The following is a 15,948-nucleotide window of genomic DNA, read 5'->3' on the forward strand; positions in this document are numbered from 1 at the left end:
ATGAGGTTAGAGAGAGGTTAGATAAGAAATTTGGGACTGAGATTTCTCACTTCTGCCACGTACTAGCTGGGCAGAAAATCATTTAACCTTTCTGAATCTTGTTTTCTCATCTTTACAGTGTGGGTAATAATGCCTACTATGTAGGGTTCTTGTGAGTATTCACTACTTTTTGTTAATTAACGCCATCATTAGTTTCCTTTCTTATTTTGCCCTCAGATTATAGTTTCTACACTCTTACAATACCTTCTGTCCCTTGTGCCTATTCAACTTGCATTTAAAAAAAAAAAAAACTCCTTCAAGGAGGGGTGGGAGGTACAGAGAAGAGTGGATACAGAAATATTATATGATTAGAAAGCTGGAGGCCACCCTCTATTTAATTGAAACATGTCGAAGAAACAGATATCATAGAATCACTAACTAAAAAGAATGTAAAGCTTTACATTTCAATAGATTTTCTCAAATTCCATTACTCAGCAGCAGATATTTAAGAAGGGTTTGCTGTATACCTGAGTCTATACTAGGGTATACATTCACCAGTTCATTTGATTCTCAGTATAACCCACTGTAGTACAGGTACTATTATTCCTTCTTTCCACAATGAGGAAATTGAAATTCAGTGAAACTGAGCACCCACATCACCCAGGTAATGAATAAATAGTGATGTCTTGGAGCCGATTCCTGCTGGCTAGTGAGAGCCAGTTGTTAAATATTCAGGAATTTTGTGAGCCAGCTATGGAACATTTATAGCACAGAAATAAGCAAATGCTGTAAATCAGAGTTGCGTTTTTTGTTGTTGGTGGTTTTTCCTTCCCAGAAAGCTGTTTACCAGTACATTATTGGGTTTGAATCTATAGGACTTTTGAACTTCTTAGGCCTTAAGTAGCACTGGCCACCAAAACTTACCCTCAGGAAGCTTACCGAAGTACGCAAGGAGTTGAAAGTATAATAAAGTCTTGTCTGGCTAATAGAAGCGTATGGAAGGAATGGTGGGGCCGAACATTTTTGCGCGTGATAATGTATTTTTGTATTTCCTTCTTTATTCCTTTGGGTGCAGTGGGGAACCGTAGGTGAAAAATATGAGCTGGTCTTTGAAAAGCCGAAGAAGCTGTTGCTCCTGGTAGCCTGGAAAAAGAAAAATAGAATGTATCATTTTCATAGAGCATAGATTTATTTGCCTGTATCTTAACTGCAAAAGAGAGGAGTTACCACCAGTGCCACTTATGCCACTTATCAGCTGGGAGCAGAGATGACTTTTATTTCTGACCCTCTTTTGTTAAAAATCACATGCTTTACAGAATTTGATATCTTATAGAACTCTTGATTGTCCCGGTAGGTGAAATATCATTGAACTATAATTTGGGAATTTTATTCCAAAGATTTGTAAATTATATTCCTGAAATAATAACATTATAACATGCAAACATCCATAAAGCACTTACCATATATTAACATTATTCTAATCTTTAATCTCCACAGTAACTTTAAAGGGCCATTTTGAATCTCATTTTATAGAAACTGAGGCACAGACAGGTTTAGGTAACTTGCTTTTTGTCCCACAGCTAATAAATCCAGAAGCTAGGATTTAATTTCTGGCAGACTGGTTCAACTGCACCATGCCACTTCCATAATTACATTGCTAAACTGCCATTAATATGGAGACTCTATAGTAAAAACAGGGGAAAAATCTGTGATGAAGTGTGTGATTTTTTTTTTTTTTTTTTTTTTTGCGGTACACGGGCCTCTCACCGCTGTGGCCTCTCCCGTTGCCGATCACCGGCTCCGGATGCGCAGGCTCAGCGGTCATGGCTCACGGGCCCAGCCGCTCCGCGGCATGTGGGATCCTCCCGGACCGGGGCACGACCCCATGTCCCCCGCATCGGCAGGCGGACTCTCAACCACTGCGCCACCAGGGAAGCCCGATAAATATTTTTAATTACATACTTTCAAGTAATTCTTAATTAAACCATTTCTATTTGTCTATGGAAAAATCTTCCTATCAGCCTGTTTTTTCTGTATTGTTACTTTCTGTTTGCTTTTTTCCTGTTATGCTGTGGACTTTTCTGTTGTTCCCCTTGCATGGAACAACTGGCTCAGAATAAGCTGAAAGGAAAAAAGGTTTGAGTCTCTTCTTTGTAAATAAAATTACTTTTAAAAATAAAAACCTTGCCTCTGGAAAAGTAGGAATTATGAAGCAAAGTAGCTCAGGTTACACAGGGCAGGCATACCTGGGAGATATTTGCAGATTAGGTTCCTTACTATCACAATAAAGCAAATATCACATTAAAGCAGGTCACGCAATTTTTTTGGTTTCCCACTGCATGTAAAAGTTATGTTTACACTATACTGTAGTCTTTTAAGTGTGCAATAGTCTTTTTTAAATGTTCATACTTTAATTATAAAATACTTTATTGCTAAAAACTGCTAACCATCATCTGAACTTTAAGCGAGGCTAATCTTTTTGCGATAGTAACATCAAAGATCCCTGATTACTGTAACAAATATAATAGTAATGAAAAAGTTTGAACTACTGGGAGAATTACCAAAAATGTGACAGAGACACATTTGTGAAGTGAACAAATGCTATTGGACAAATGGCACTGATAGACTTGCCACAAACCTTCATTTTTGCCATACCATATTTCAAACCTTCAAATATGCCATACCTCTTTTTATTGTGCTTTGCGTTATTGCCCTTAACTGCACTTCACAGATCTTGCTTTTTGTTGCAAGTTGAATTTATATGTCTCTATACATAAAATAGATATATATAAATATACAGTGTTTTGCTCTTTCTTTCTACCTTTCTTTAGCTAAAAAAATAGAGGCTCCTGTGCAGCTGCAAGAATTAGTTTCGGATTTATCTTCTCAATTTGTCTTCTCACCTCCTACTTTAAGGACCAGGCGGAAAAACACATCTAATACATCCAAACTTGTAGCTGAACTGGTAAGAAATGCATGATTTTATTTGCATGTGTATTTAAACATGCTTTTTATTTTTTTAAGCAATGCTTCCTACATAAACTTCTTTAAAAAAGAGCAGACATTTATACTATTAAGTCCAAAATAGTCTTTTCTGCACTTTGGGGGATACTACCTTTAAGACAGATTGGTATGTTACTCCTGGTTTATTATTGGCAGCTGCAGTTTAAATTACCTATTAGGGGAAGGGTTTTTAAATTGTAGTGTCCCGCCGTAATTATCTGGATGTATTTATTTAAAATGTAGGTCCCTGACCCCCCTGGAGTGTCATCCACAGACCACACTTGGAGAGAGAGTGTTTCAGAACTGACTAGTTGCATGTAACTCTAAAATAAAAATAGTTCAGGGATTGAATGTGAGCATGATACCCTTATATTTACCAGTTTTAATTCATAGTATGTCTTGAATTATCTGCTGTGAACCAGTTACTATACAAGGACAAAGGCACAAAAATAATTCAGGCAGATTCCTTGTTTTTCAGGAGTTCAGTTTAATTGAAGAGGCAAAAATACAGATAATTATTTCACAGCATGATAAGAATCATTTATACCCAGATAACCCTGTAGGCCCTGTAGGTAAAGGAGATGGGCATTGCTGGAGGAGAAGACAGCAGATGCAAAGGCACAGAAGCCTGGTAATGCATGAGGAAGGGGGTGGGGCTGTTCACAAACTAGCAAATAGCCATGTGCATGCTTTTAGTAGTTTCGGTGAAAAGGGAATTCTAGGGAGGAAAAATAGTCACTGGTGGCCTAATTTTTATGCCGCGAGAGCCTGGATTTGGACAGAGTCAATAGAACAAAAGGGCAGGGGACAATGGAAACATTCCAGAATAAAATTGATAAGACTTGGAGATAACAATGTGTGGGGATAAGGGATAATGAGCTGTCCTAGATGACCAAGGTTTCTACCAAAAAATATAAGGAGTCCATTTGATATTTGTTAAGTTTAAATTCATTTAGCACTGTTTGGCTATATTCCTTGACTCAGGGTGGAACTTTTTAGTTTAGATTTCAATTGTTTAATTACATAAGGTTCATCTTTTAAAATTTTTAACCTATAGGAAGATGATGCTCAATCAATTGAAACTGTGGCAAAGCAACAAGTGAAAAGAACCAGGACTGCAAAAACAAAACAAGCAAGCAAGTAAGACTTTTTCTATGCTATTATTTTTTTCCGTTTTGTTTCTTAAAATTAGAGAAGACTCTTAACTTAAAAAGAGAAATTAAGCTCATCAGAAAAGGGTAATTCTTAGGGGCATTTATCTGCACTGGCTCTGTGTAATTGTTAGATTTCACTGCAGAAGGTGGCTTTCTTATATAGCATGAAAGCCCATTCATTCGTCCTTTTTAAAGAAGGGTATCACCTCACACCAGTCAGAATGGCCGTCATCAAAAAACCTACAAACAGGGCTGCCCTGGTGGCGCAGTGGTTGCGAGTCCGCCTGCCAATGCAGGGGATACAGGTTCGTGCCCCGGTCCGGGAAGATCCCACATGCTGCGGAGCTGCTGGGCCCGTGAGCCATGGCCGCTGAGCCTGCGCTTCTGGAGGCTGTGCTCCTCAACGGGAGAGGCAACAACAGTGAGAGGCCCGCGTACCGCAAAAAAAAAAAACAAAACCTACAAACAATAAATGCTGGAGAGGGTGTGGAGAAAAGGGAACCCTCTTACACTGTTGGTGGGAATATAAATTGATACAGCCACTATGGAAAACGGTGTGGAGATTCCTTAAAAAACTAAAAAAGAACTACATATGACCCAGCAATCCCACTACTGGGCCATATACTCAGAGAAAACGATAATTCAAAAAGACACATGCACCCCAGTGTTCATTGCAGCACTATTTACAATAGCCAAGTCATGGAGGCAACCTAAATGCCCATCAACAGAGGAATGGATAAAGAAGATGTGGTACATATATACAACAGAATATTACTCAGCCATAAAAAGAAATGAAATTGAGTTATTTGTAGTGAGGTGGATGGACCTAGAGTCTGTCATACAGAGTGAAGTAAGTCAGAAAGAGAAAAACAAATATTGTATATTAACGCATGTATGTGGAATCTAGGAAAATGATATAGATGACCTTAATTGCCAAGCAGAAATAGAGACACAGACGTAGAGAACAAATGTATGGATACCAGGGGGTAAGGGGGGCAGTGGGAGGAATTGGGAGATTGGGATTGACACATATACACTACTGGTACTATGTATAAAGTAGACAACTGATGGCATCATACTGTATAATACAAGGATCTCTACTTAATGCACTGTAGTGTCCTAAATGGAGAGGATGTATGTATATGTATGGCTGATTTATTTTGCTGTGCAGTAGAAGGTAACACAAAAAGCAACTATACTCCAATAAAAATTAATTAAAAAGAAAAAAGAAGGGTAGTAGTAGTTGAATACCCACTGAATCTTTGTTTTTACAATGAGCTGGGGGAAGGGAGTGGGATGTTTCACCTTAGTAAAGATAGATAACTATCAGTAAAAATCGTTAAAAACTTTTTAAAATTCTGTGATTATTTCACTATTAGCGATTAAAATTTCATCCATGGGGAAATTACTCCATTTCAGATATATTTTGCTTAAGTTGAATTTCATAAAAGTACAAAGTAATCAATCCATTTTATCTTACTTTAGAAACTGATTTAACGAAAGCTTTTGACTATAATAACACTACATATAAATTGGCTTTCTGTATATGTGGAAAACTTCATATTATGAAAATATATACACAGTTGCTAATTGCTGGTGTTTGAGAATTGTCGTTTCTCATACATCTCATTATGGGCCTGCTGGGCTCTCATTCCATGGACTGGCTACTGGTACTTGACCCCTCCTTGTAACCCAGCAGTATTTATTAATACATACGAAACATTTAAATGAAAATTCAGCAGTAATTGTTTTGAGTATCCCAATCATAAAGAAAATTTCTATCATGTGAAACCTTAACTCTGCCTCTGATTAGTTTGACTAAAGTTTTATTTCACTTCTCCTTTATAAAATAAAGCACTAGAAAAGACTAATCCCTAAAATTTCTTTCAATATATTGGGAAGCCAATTACATTTTATATTATAACATGTTTATTGTTACTTAAATTAAATCTTTATTTCAGAAACACAGAAAAAGAAAGTTGGTCACCTCCTCCAGTAGAAATTAAGCTGATTTCCCCCTTGGCAAGCCCAGTTGATGGAGTAAAGAGCAAACCAAGAAAGACTGTAGAAGTAACAGGAAAAAGTCTTGGAAGGAGCAGGAAGAAATTGTCTTCTTTTCCAAAGCAAGTTCTACGCAGAAAAATGCTGTAATTTTTTTCCAGTTTTTAACGTTCACCTATTTGTAAAGTCATCAGAATTGTGTGGATTATTAAAAATCATCTAATTTGGAAGAAAAATAATTTATATAAATTATTGTAAATTTTTGTAAACAGAATGTCTTCAATAAGTAAAGTAACTCCATATGGAGTGTGATTCTTTTAGTCCAGGCAGTTTTTTCTATTTTATATATTAAGACTTCATACATTTATATAATATGTAAATATAGCTTATTATTGGAATGTTAAATAAAGTGTATACTTCACAGTAGTCTGTGTGTCTGTTAGATTTTTGAGAGGGGATTTCTGTTTTAATAATGATTTTATATGCTAGTAGGTATTGGTTCCATTTTCTTTCTTTGTGGTTAAAAGTATTAGACCAATTTTAAAATGAAGATGATTGAACTGTTTTTTTTAAGTTGCTGTTTTATAATGTATGCACTTTGCTTCTGTGATTAAGATTTCTAATCATAAATTGGGAAGGCTGTTACTGTATTGAAATTGAATTATGGGCATGTAATATTGCCACTCTTTTGTAGTTTAACATATTTTGTGCATTCTACCTCAAATTAGTAATTTTCCAAGTAATGCATTGGTTAAATATAATGTTGGCATTTCTTGTTCAGCAAGCTTAAAGGCTGTTATCCTTCAAGTCTCTTAATTATTCAGAGACTGATTATCCAGGTTAGACTGACCGGTTCACTGCTCACTAGCAACTTCTTAAAAGGGTTTGAGTAGTCAGAAAGGAAATGTAAAATACATCTGTTTCGTGGCTATTCAGTGCACCTTGTATGTGCCTGATATTCATAGAATGAGAAGTCTGATCAAATTTTATAAAGATTCTTGCTGTGAAGGAGCTTGCTACTGAATCGCAGAAGTCCCTTAATATTCAGGTTTTAAAATGACAAATTCTCATAGGACCTCAGGCACAGAATATTGAGGATGGGTAAAGAGTGTGAGTAAATGTGGAAAAGGAAGAGAAAAACCACTGTTCTCTGCAATGTGACTGTGTGCAATTAAGTGGTGATGCTTGATGTGGGCTATAAAATTCATCAATAAATAAGTATTGTAAAATTACAACAGGTAATTGATAGTGTGTAATGAATGGACCATTAATAATTGATTGTCTAGAAACAGACTGCTTTTGCTGGCTAAGCTTTCAGTGTTTCAGTGTGAAGCATAAGCAGTGTACTTTCTACATTATTTTTATACCAAATAATACGAATAATGGGAAAATGATGAAAATGCCTATGCCAAGTATTGACAGTGTGAGAGTGGCAGTACGAGTGCGGCCCTTCAGTCAGGTTAGTGATAAATGTTACATTGCCTTGTTGAAAGTTTGACTATGACTTTCACTTTATTAATTTTTTTAATAATGATTATCAAACTTGTATTTAAGCTGCTTGTCATTTACCGAATATTAAATTTAAATTAACTTGTTAAATGGGTAATTTAAAGATCTAAACATAATTCAGAAAACACTTCATTTCATTCGTTTGAGCGAATAGCACAATAAAAAAATTGACAAGAAAAACGTATTGTCAAGTTAATAATTTTTTAAATCAGTGCAGTTTGGTGAATATAGACATGTGCTATGTATTTTTAATAATGTACTTTTTGCCCCTCAAAAACGATAGGTCATAAGCAAACAAATTCCCAGTTCTGAATGAACTCTGCATTTTACAGGCTTTTATGTATAATTGTATTTATATAACTTTACAGAAACACCAGTCGTTAAACAATTTATGGATTATACTCATTCTGGGACCTTTAGCAATTGGCCTATCTTTGATTATCAATGGAATAGTTGAATCTTAAGATAACTGTTAACAGTTGACCCCTTCAGCAGAGTTTTGATTGTTTGTTGTGGCTCAAACGCTGTACTAGAAACTGAGGATACAGTGTACCGTCTATGTATGTTAATAATTTATAGCAGTATGTACCGTGGTAAGGTAAATCATCTTGGCACCCAGAGAAAGATCAGGTGTAGTTCATTCTGCCTGCACAGAACTTGAAGACTTCTGGAGCTAGAAGCATTTGTGATGACCATAAAGGATAAGTAAGATTTGGATAAGAGTATGCTAGAACGGCATGCAAAGGTTTATTTGACAGTAATTAATTCTGAATGGGATACAGTGTAATGATGACCTCATATTACATCTTTTTTCCCGCTTGTACAATTTGCCGCTTCTTCTTTCTTGTCCATTAAAACAAAATACTGCTTTGCACATTTTCAGTTGGTATCAGTTCTGCCCTGTCCCTTGACATTCCTCTATATTGCAGAAAATATTTTAGCAATCAGGCAGATATATGATTAGATAAATTTATATGTATAACTAGACAACTTCAAGTGTAGCAGATATTTAAGGTTTCTAAAGTGGCATAGTTTCTCAGGGAACTGATGCAGAAAATGTCAAAGAATTAACTTGTGATCAGTAAATTAAATGTTTTGGCCAAAAAAAGGGAAATAAAACCATTTTATGACCTAACCCATCAACACACTGAAAGTTATTCCAGGGGTATTTTTCACTGGACTTTAATATCACTAAACTAACTGCAAGTTTTAAACAGTTAACAAGGATATAGAAATGGGCAGTAAAGCAGTTACATAATTATACAGCCTTTAGGTCCACTAAAAGTGATTGCATTTGATTCAAATCTACCACCAAAGTTGGTTATCTTCGACTAGAATAGTAGCAAGGAGGAAAGAGAATGAATTCAAGAGGTGGTTTGGGGGTGAAGAGTTATGGATCACACCTGGACAACTGTTATACTGCCTTGGTGACCTAGACCCTGCCCAATTTTCTAACTTCATATCCAGTCTTTATCTTCACTGTGGGATCAGAGAACCAACTTTATGAGACTTCCTTTGTTGTAAGAAAAAGGCCGTCAGGAGCCTTTGAAGTCGGATGAACTTGGGTTCAAAACCTGACTTTATCACTTACCCACTGTGTAGCCTTCACGTTTTTAAGCTCTGAGCCTTGAATTCCTTACGTGTAAAATGGAGATATTGATATCTCACAGGGTCAGTGTTACAAACACTGGATGAAATGATTTGTAAGTTAGCACTATGCTTAACAAGACAAACTTTTAATAGTAGCTGCTATAGTTATTTTCACCATAGTATCAATATCTCTTAAATGGTTTTATTGAAATTATAATTTATATTCTATACATTTAACTCATTTACAGTGTATAATTCAATTATTTTTAATATATTCACAGATACATGCAACCATCACCATGGTCAGATTTATTGATAGAACATATTTAGCACCTCAAAAAAGAATGTACTTTTTTTTTTTTTTTTTGAGGAAATTCTTCAGGGTCACACACAAAGACTAAAACAAATAAAAAACAAAAGATAATGCAGGTAGCAAACAAAAATCATTATCATCATAGTTAATATTGTCAGATAAGAGAAGATACTGAATCTATGACCCAGAAATAGAACGCTAGGAACAAACTTAATCAGAGAACAAAATGAATTCCTACATATTTCTTTTTTTTCATTTTATTTTATTTTGATTACCAAAGCAAAGACATTGATAAAGCAAATACAATCTGCAATAATGAATACATCTGCAATAGATGCTAAATATCATTAAATTATATAATTTAGACAGTAAATATGGTCTATTTTTGCTTCTTTCCAATAGAATACATTTGATCACATTTTTTTTAATACAGCAGGTTCTTAGTCATCAATTTTATACACATCAGTGTATGCATGTCAGTCGCAATCACCCAATTAAGCACACCACCACCACCACCACACACCGCTTTTCCCCCTTGGTGTCCATACGTTTGTTCTCTGCATCTGTGTCTCAATTTCTACCCTGCAAACCAGTTCATCTGTACCATTTTTCTAGGTTCCACATATATGCATTAATATACGATATTTGTTTTTCTCTTTCCGACTTCCTTCACTCTGTATGACAGTCTCTAGATCCATCCACGTCTCAACAAATGACCCAATTTCATTCCTTTTTATGGCTGATTAATATTCCATTGTATACATGTACCACATCTTTATCCATTCGTCTGTCGATGGGCATTTAGGTTGCTTTCATGACCTGGCTATTGTAAATAATGCTACAGTGAGTGAACATTGGGATACATGTGTCGTTTTGAATTACGGTTTTCTCTGGGTATATGTCCAGTAGTGAGATTGCTGGATCATATGGTAATTCTATTTGTAGCTTTTTAAGGAACCTCCATACTGTTCTCCATAGTGGCTGTATCAATTTACATTCCATTAACAGTGCAAGAGGGTTCCATTTTCTCCACACCCTCTCCAGCATTTGTTGTTTGTAGATTTTCTAATGATGCCCATTCTAACTGTTGTGAGGTGATACCTCATTGTAGTTTTGATTTGCATTTCTCTAATAATTAGTGTTGTTAAGCAGCTTTTCATGTGCCTCTTGGCCATCTGTATGTCTTCTTTGGAGAAATGTCTATTTAGGCCTTCTGTCCATTTTTGGATTGGGTTGTTTGTTTTTTTAATATCGAGCTGCATGAGCTGTTTATATATTTTGGAGATTAATCCTTTGTCAGGTGTTTCATTTGCAAATATTTTCTCCCATTCTGAGGGTTTTCTTCTTGTTTATGGTTTCTTTTGCTAGCAAAAGCTCTTAAGTTTAATTAGGTCTCATTTATTTATTTTTGTTTTTATTCCCATTACTCTAGGAGATGGATCAAAAAAGATCTTGCTGTGATTTATGTCAAAGTGTTCTTCCTATGTTTTCCTCTAAGAGTTTTACAGTGTCTGGTCTTACATTTAGGTCTCTAATCCATTTTGAGTTCATTTTTGTGTATTGTGTTATGGAGTGTTCTAATTTCATTCTTTTACATGTCGCTGTCCACTTTTCCCAGCACCACTTATTGAAGAGGCTGTCTTTTCTCCATTGTATATCCTTGCCGCCTTTTTCATAGATTAGTTGACCATAGGTGCGTGGGTTTACCTCTGGGCTTTCTATCTTGTTCCATTGATCTGTGTTTCTGTTTTTGTGCCAGTACCATATTGTCTTGATTACTGTAGCTTTGTAGTATAGTCTGAAGTCAGGGAGTCTGATTCCACCAGCTCCGTTTTTTTTCCCCTCAAGACTGCTTTGGCTATTCGGGGTCTTCTGTGTCTCCATAGAAATTTTAAGAGTTTTTGTTATAGTTCCATAAAAAATGCCATTGGTAATTTGATACGCATTGCATTGAATCTGTAGATTGCTTTAGGTAGTACAGTCGTTTTCACAATATTAATTCTTCCAATCCAAGAACATAGTATATCTCTCCATCTGTTGGTATTATCTTTAATTTCTTTCATCAGTGTCTTATAGTTTTCTGCATACAGGTCTTTTGTCTCCCTGGGTAGGTTTATTCGTAGGTATTTTATTCTATTGGTTGCAGTGGTAAATGGGATTGTTTCCTTCATTTCTCTTTCTGATCTTTCGTTGTTAGTGTATAGGAATGCAAGAGATTTCTGTGCATTAATTTTGTATCCTGCAACTTTACCAAATTCATTGATTAGCTCTAGTAGTTTTCTGGTAGCATCTTTAGGATGCTCTATGTATAGTCTCATATCATCTGTAAACAGTGACAGTTTTACTTCTTCTTTTCCAATTTGTATTCCTTCTATTTCTTTTTCTTCTCTGATTGCCAAGGCTAGGACTTCCAAAACTATGTTGAATAATAGCGGTGAGAGTGGACATCCTTGTCTTGTTCCTGATCTTAGAGGAAATGCTTTCAGTTTTTCACTATTGAGAATGATGTTTGCTGTGGGATTGTCGTATATGGCCTTTATTATGTTGTGGTACGTTCCCTCTATGCCCACTTTCTGGAGAGTTTTTATCATAAATTGGTGTTGAATTTAGTCAAAAGCTTTTTGAGATGATCTATGGATCATCTATCTATTGAGATGATCGTATGGTTTTTCTTCTTCAATTTGTTAATATGGTGTATCACATTGATTGATTTGCATATATTTAAGAATCCTTGCATCCCTGGGATAAATCCCACTTGATCATGGTGTATGATCCTTTTAATGTATTGTTGGATCCTGTTTGCTAGTATTCTGTTGAGGATTTTTGCATCTATACTCATCAGTGATATTGGTCTCTACCTTTCTTTTTTTGTAGTATCTTTGTCTAGTTTTGGTATCAGGGTGATGGTGGCCTCATTGAATGAGTTTGGGAGTGTTCCTTCCTCTGCCAGTTTTTGGAAGAGTTTGAGAAGGATGAGTGTTACCTTTTCTCTAAATGTTTTATAGAATTCAGAGTTTGAGAAGGATGGGTGTTAGCTCTTCTCTAAATGTTTGATAGAATTCATCTGTGAAGCCATCTGGTCCTGGACTATTGTTTGTTGGAAGATTTTTAATCACAGTTTCAATTTCATTACTTGTGATTGGTCTGTTCATATTTTCTATTTCTTCTCGGTTCAGCCTTGGAAGGTTATACCTTTCTAAGAATTTGTCCATTTCTTCCAGGTTGTCCATTTTATTGGCATAGAGTTTCTTGTAGTAGTCTCTTAGGATGCTTTGTATTTCTGCAGTGTCTGTTGTAACTTCTCCTTTTTCATTTCTAACTTTACAGATTTGAGTCCTCTCCCTCATTTTCTGGATGAGTCTGGCTAATGTTGTATCAATTTTGTTTATCTTCTCAAAGAACAAGCTTTTAGTTTTATTGATCTCTGCTATTGTTTTCTTTGTTTCTATTTCATTTATTTCTGTTCTGATCATTAGGATTTCTTGCCTTCTGCTAACTTTGCGTTTTGTTTGTCCTCTTTCTCTAGTTCTTTTAGGTGTAAGGTTAGATTATTTATTTGAGATTTTGCTTGTTTCTTGAGGTAGGCTTGTATAGCTATAAACTTCCCTCTTAGAACTGCTTTTGCTATATCCCATAAGTTTTGGATTGTCGTGTTTTCATTGTCATTTGTCTCTAGGTATTTTTTGACTTCCTCTTTGATTTCTTCAGTGATCTCTTGGTTATTTAGTAACGTAGTGTTTAGCCTCCATGTGTTTGTGTTTTTTACGTTTTTCCCCCTGTAATTCATTTCTAATCTCATAGCATTGTGATCAGAAAAGATGCTTGATATGATTTCAATTTTCTTAAATTAACTGAGGCTCGATTTGTGACCCAAGATGTGATCTATCCTGGAGAATGTTCCGTGCGCACTTGAGAAAAAAGTGTAATATGCTGTTTTTGGATGGAATGTCCTATAAACATCAATTAAATCTATCTGGTCTATTGTGTCATTTAAAGCTTCTGTTTCCTTATTTATTTTCATTTTGGATGATCTGTCCATTTGGTGTAAGTGAGGTGTTAAAGTCTCCCACTGTTATTGTGTTACTGTCAATTTTCTCTTTTACAGCTGTTAGCAGTTGCCTTATGTATTGAGGTGCTCCTATGTTGGGTGCATATATATATTTATAATTGTTATATCTTCTTCTGGGATTGATCCCTTATCATTATATAGTGTCCTTCCTTGTCTCTTGTAACATTCTTTAAAGTCTATTTTATCTGATATGAGTATAGCTACTCCAGCTTTCTTTTGATTTCCATTTGCATGGAATATCTTTTTCCATCCCCTCACTTTCAGTCTGAAGTGGGTCTCTTGTAGACAGCATATATATGGGTCTTGTTTTTGTATCCATTCAGCAAGCCTGTGTCTTGGTTGGAGCATTTAGTCCATTCACGTTTAAGGTAATTATCGAAATGTATGTTCCTATGACCATTTTCTTAATTGTTGTGAGTTTGTTTTTGTAGGTCCTTTTTTTCTCTTCTGTTTCCCAGTTAGAGAAGTTCCTTTAGCATTTTTTGTAGAGCTAGTTTGGTGGTGCTGAATTCTCTTAGCTTTTGCTTGTCTGTAAAGCTTTGATTTCTCCATTGAATCTGAATGAGATCCTTGCCGGGTATAGTAATCTTGGCTGTATGTTCTTCCCTTTCATCACTTTAAGTATATCATGCCACTCCCTTCTGGCTTGTAGAGTTTCTGCTGAGAAATCAGCTGTTAACCTTATGGGAGTTCCCTTGTATGTTATTTGTCATTTTTCCCTTGCTGCTTTCAATAATATTTCTGTGTCTTTAATTTTTGCCAATTTGATTACCATGTGTCTCCGTGTGTTTCTCCTTGGTTTTATCCTGTATGGGACTTACTGCGCTTCCTGGACTTGGGTGGCTATTTCCTTTGCCGTGTTAGGGAAGTTTTTGACTATAATCTCTTGAAATATTTTCTCGGGCCCTTTCTCTCTGTCTTCTCATTCTGGGACCCCTATAATCCGAATGTTGTTGCATTTAATGTTGTCCCAGAGGTCTCTTTGGCTGTCTTTATTTCTTTTCATTCTTTTTTCTTTATTCTATTCTGTGGCAGTGAATTCCACCATTCTGTCTTCCTGGTCACTTATCCGTTCTTCTGCCTCTGTTATTCTGCTATTGATTCCTTCTAGTGTAGTTTTCATTTCAGTTATTGTATTGTTCATCTCTGTTTGTTTGTTCTTTAATTCTTCTAGGTCTTTATTAACATTTCTTGCATCCTCTTGATCTTTGCCTCCATTGTTTTTCCAGGGTCCTGGATCACCTTCACTATCATTATTCTGAATTCTTTTTCTGGAAGGTTGCCTATCTCCACTTCATTTAGTTGTTTTTCTGTGGTTTTATCTTGCTCCTTCATCTGATACATAGCCCTCTGCCTTTTCATCTTGTCTATCTTTCTGTGAATGTGGTTTTTGTTCCACAGGCTGCAGGATTGTAGTTCTTCTTGCTTCTGCTGTCTGCCCTCTGGTGGATGAGGTTATCTAAGAGGCTTGTGCAGGTTTCCTGATGGGAGGGACTGGTGGTAGGTAGAGCTGACTGTTTCTCTGGTGGGCAGAGCTCAGTAAAACTTTAATCCACTTGACTGCTGATGGGTGGGGCTGGGTTCCCTCCCTGTTGGTTGCTTCGCCTGAGGCAACCCAACACTGGATCCTACCTGGGCTCTTTGAGGGAGCTAATGGCAGACTGTGGGCGGGCTCATGCCAAGGAGTACTTCCCAGAACTTCTGCTGCCAGTGTCCTTGTCCCCATGGTGAGCCACAGCCACCCCCCACCTCTGCAGGAGACCCTCCAACACTAGGAGGTAGGTCTGGTTCAGTCTCCCCTGGTTTCACTGCTCTGTCCCCTGGGTCCCGATGCGCACACTACTTTGTGTGTGCCGTCCAAGAGTGGAATCTCTGTTTCCCCCAGTCCTGTCGAAGTCCTGCAGTCAAATCCCAGTAGCCTTCAAAGTCTGATTCTCTAGGAATTCCTCCTCCCATTGCCAGACCCCCAGGTTGGGAACCTGACATGGGGTTCAGAACCTTCACTCCAGTGGGTGGACTTCTGTGGTATAAGTGTTCTTCAGTCTGTGAGTCACCCACCCACCCAGCAGTTATGGGATTTGATTTTGCTGTGATTGTGCCCCTCATACCATCTCATTGTGACTTCTCCTTTGTCTTTGGATGTGGGGTGCCTTTTTTGGTGAGTTCCAGTGTCTTCCTGTCGATGATTGTCCAGCAGCTAGTTGTGATTCTGGTGTTCTCACAAGAGGGAGTGAGAGCACGTCCTTCTACTCAGCCATCTTGGTTTCAGGCCCAGGATGTCTGTACTCTTTAGCTATCATCCTTATTCCCCCAGTCCTAAACAACCATTA

The 15,948-nt window shown here is 36.7% G+C and overlaps 2 protein-coding genes across 5 annotated transcripts in view; both read left to right on the forward strand.

The window, feature by feature from the left end:
• The window catches only part of AHCTF1 (AT-hook containing transcription factor 1), an 82,501-nt gene extending 75,704 nt beyond the window's left edge, over positions 1-6,797 (forward strand). For 3 of the 4 annotated variants that reach the window (XM_082834663.1, XM_082834666.1, XM_082834664.1), the window contains exons 33-35: positions 2,811-2,944; positions 4,040-4,122; positions 6,098-6,797. In XM_082834663.1, coding sequence (XP_082690789.1) covers positions 2,811-2,944; positions 4,040-4,122; positions 6,098-6,287 — 407 coding nt within the window. In that variant the 3' untranslated portion in view covers positions 6,288-6,797. The remainder of the gene's footprint in view (positions 1-2,810; positions 2,945-4,039; positions 4,123-6,097) is intronic. The other variant, XM_082834665.1, reaches the window with a different exon arrangement.
• Positions 6,798-6,954: 157 nt separating this feature from the next.
• Positions 6,955-15,948, forward strand: part of LOC309958614 (kinesin-like protein KIF28P) — an 88,146-nt gene continuing 79,152 nt past the window's right edge. The window contains exon 1 of the mRNA XM_082834667.1: positions 6,955-7,596. Within this exon, the coding sequence (XP_082690793.1) occupies positions 7,393-7,596 (204 nt within the window). The 5' untranslated portion in view covers positions 6,955-7,392. The remainder of the gene's footprint in view (positions 7,597-15,948) is intronic.

This window comes from Leucopleurus acutus (genome assembly GCF_964270905.1).
Source record: "Leucopleurus acutus genome assembly, chromosome: 2".
Classification (NCBI taxonomy): Eukaryota; Metazoa; Chordata; class Mammalia; order Artiodactyla; family Delphinidae; genus Leucopleurus; species Leucopleurus acutus.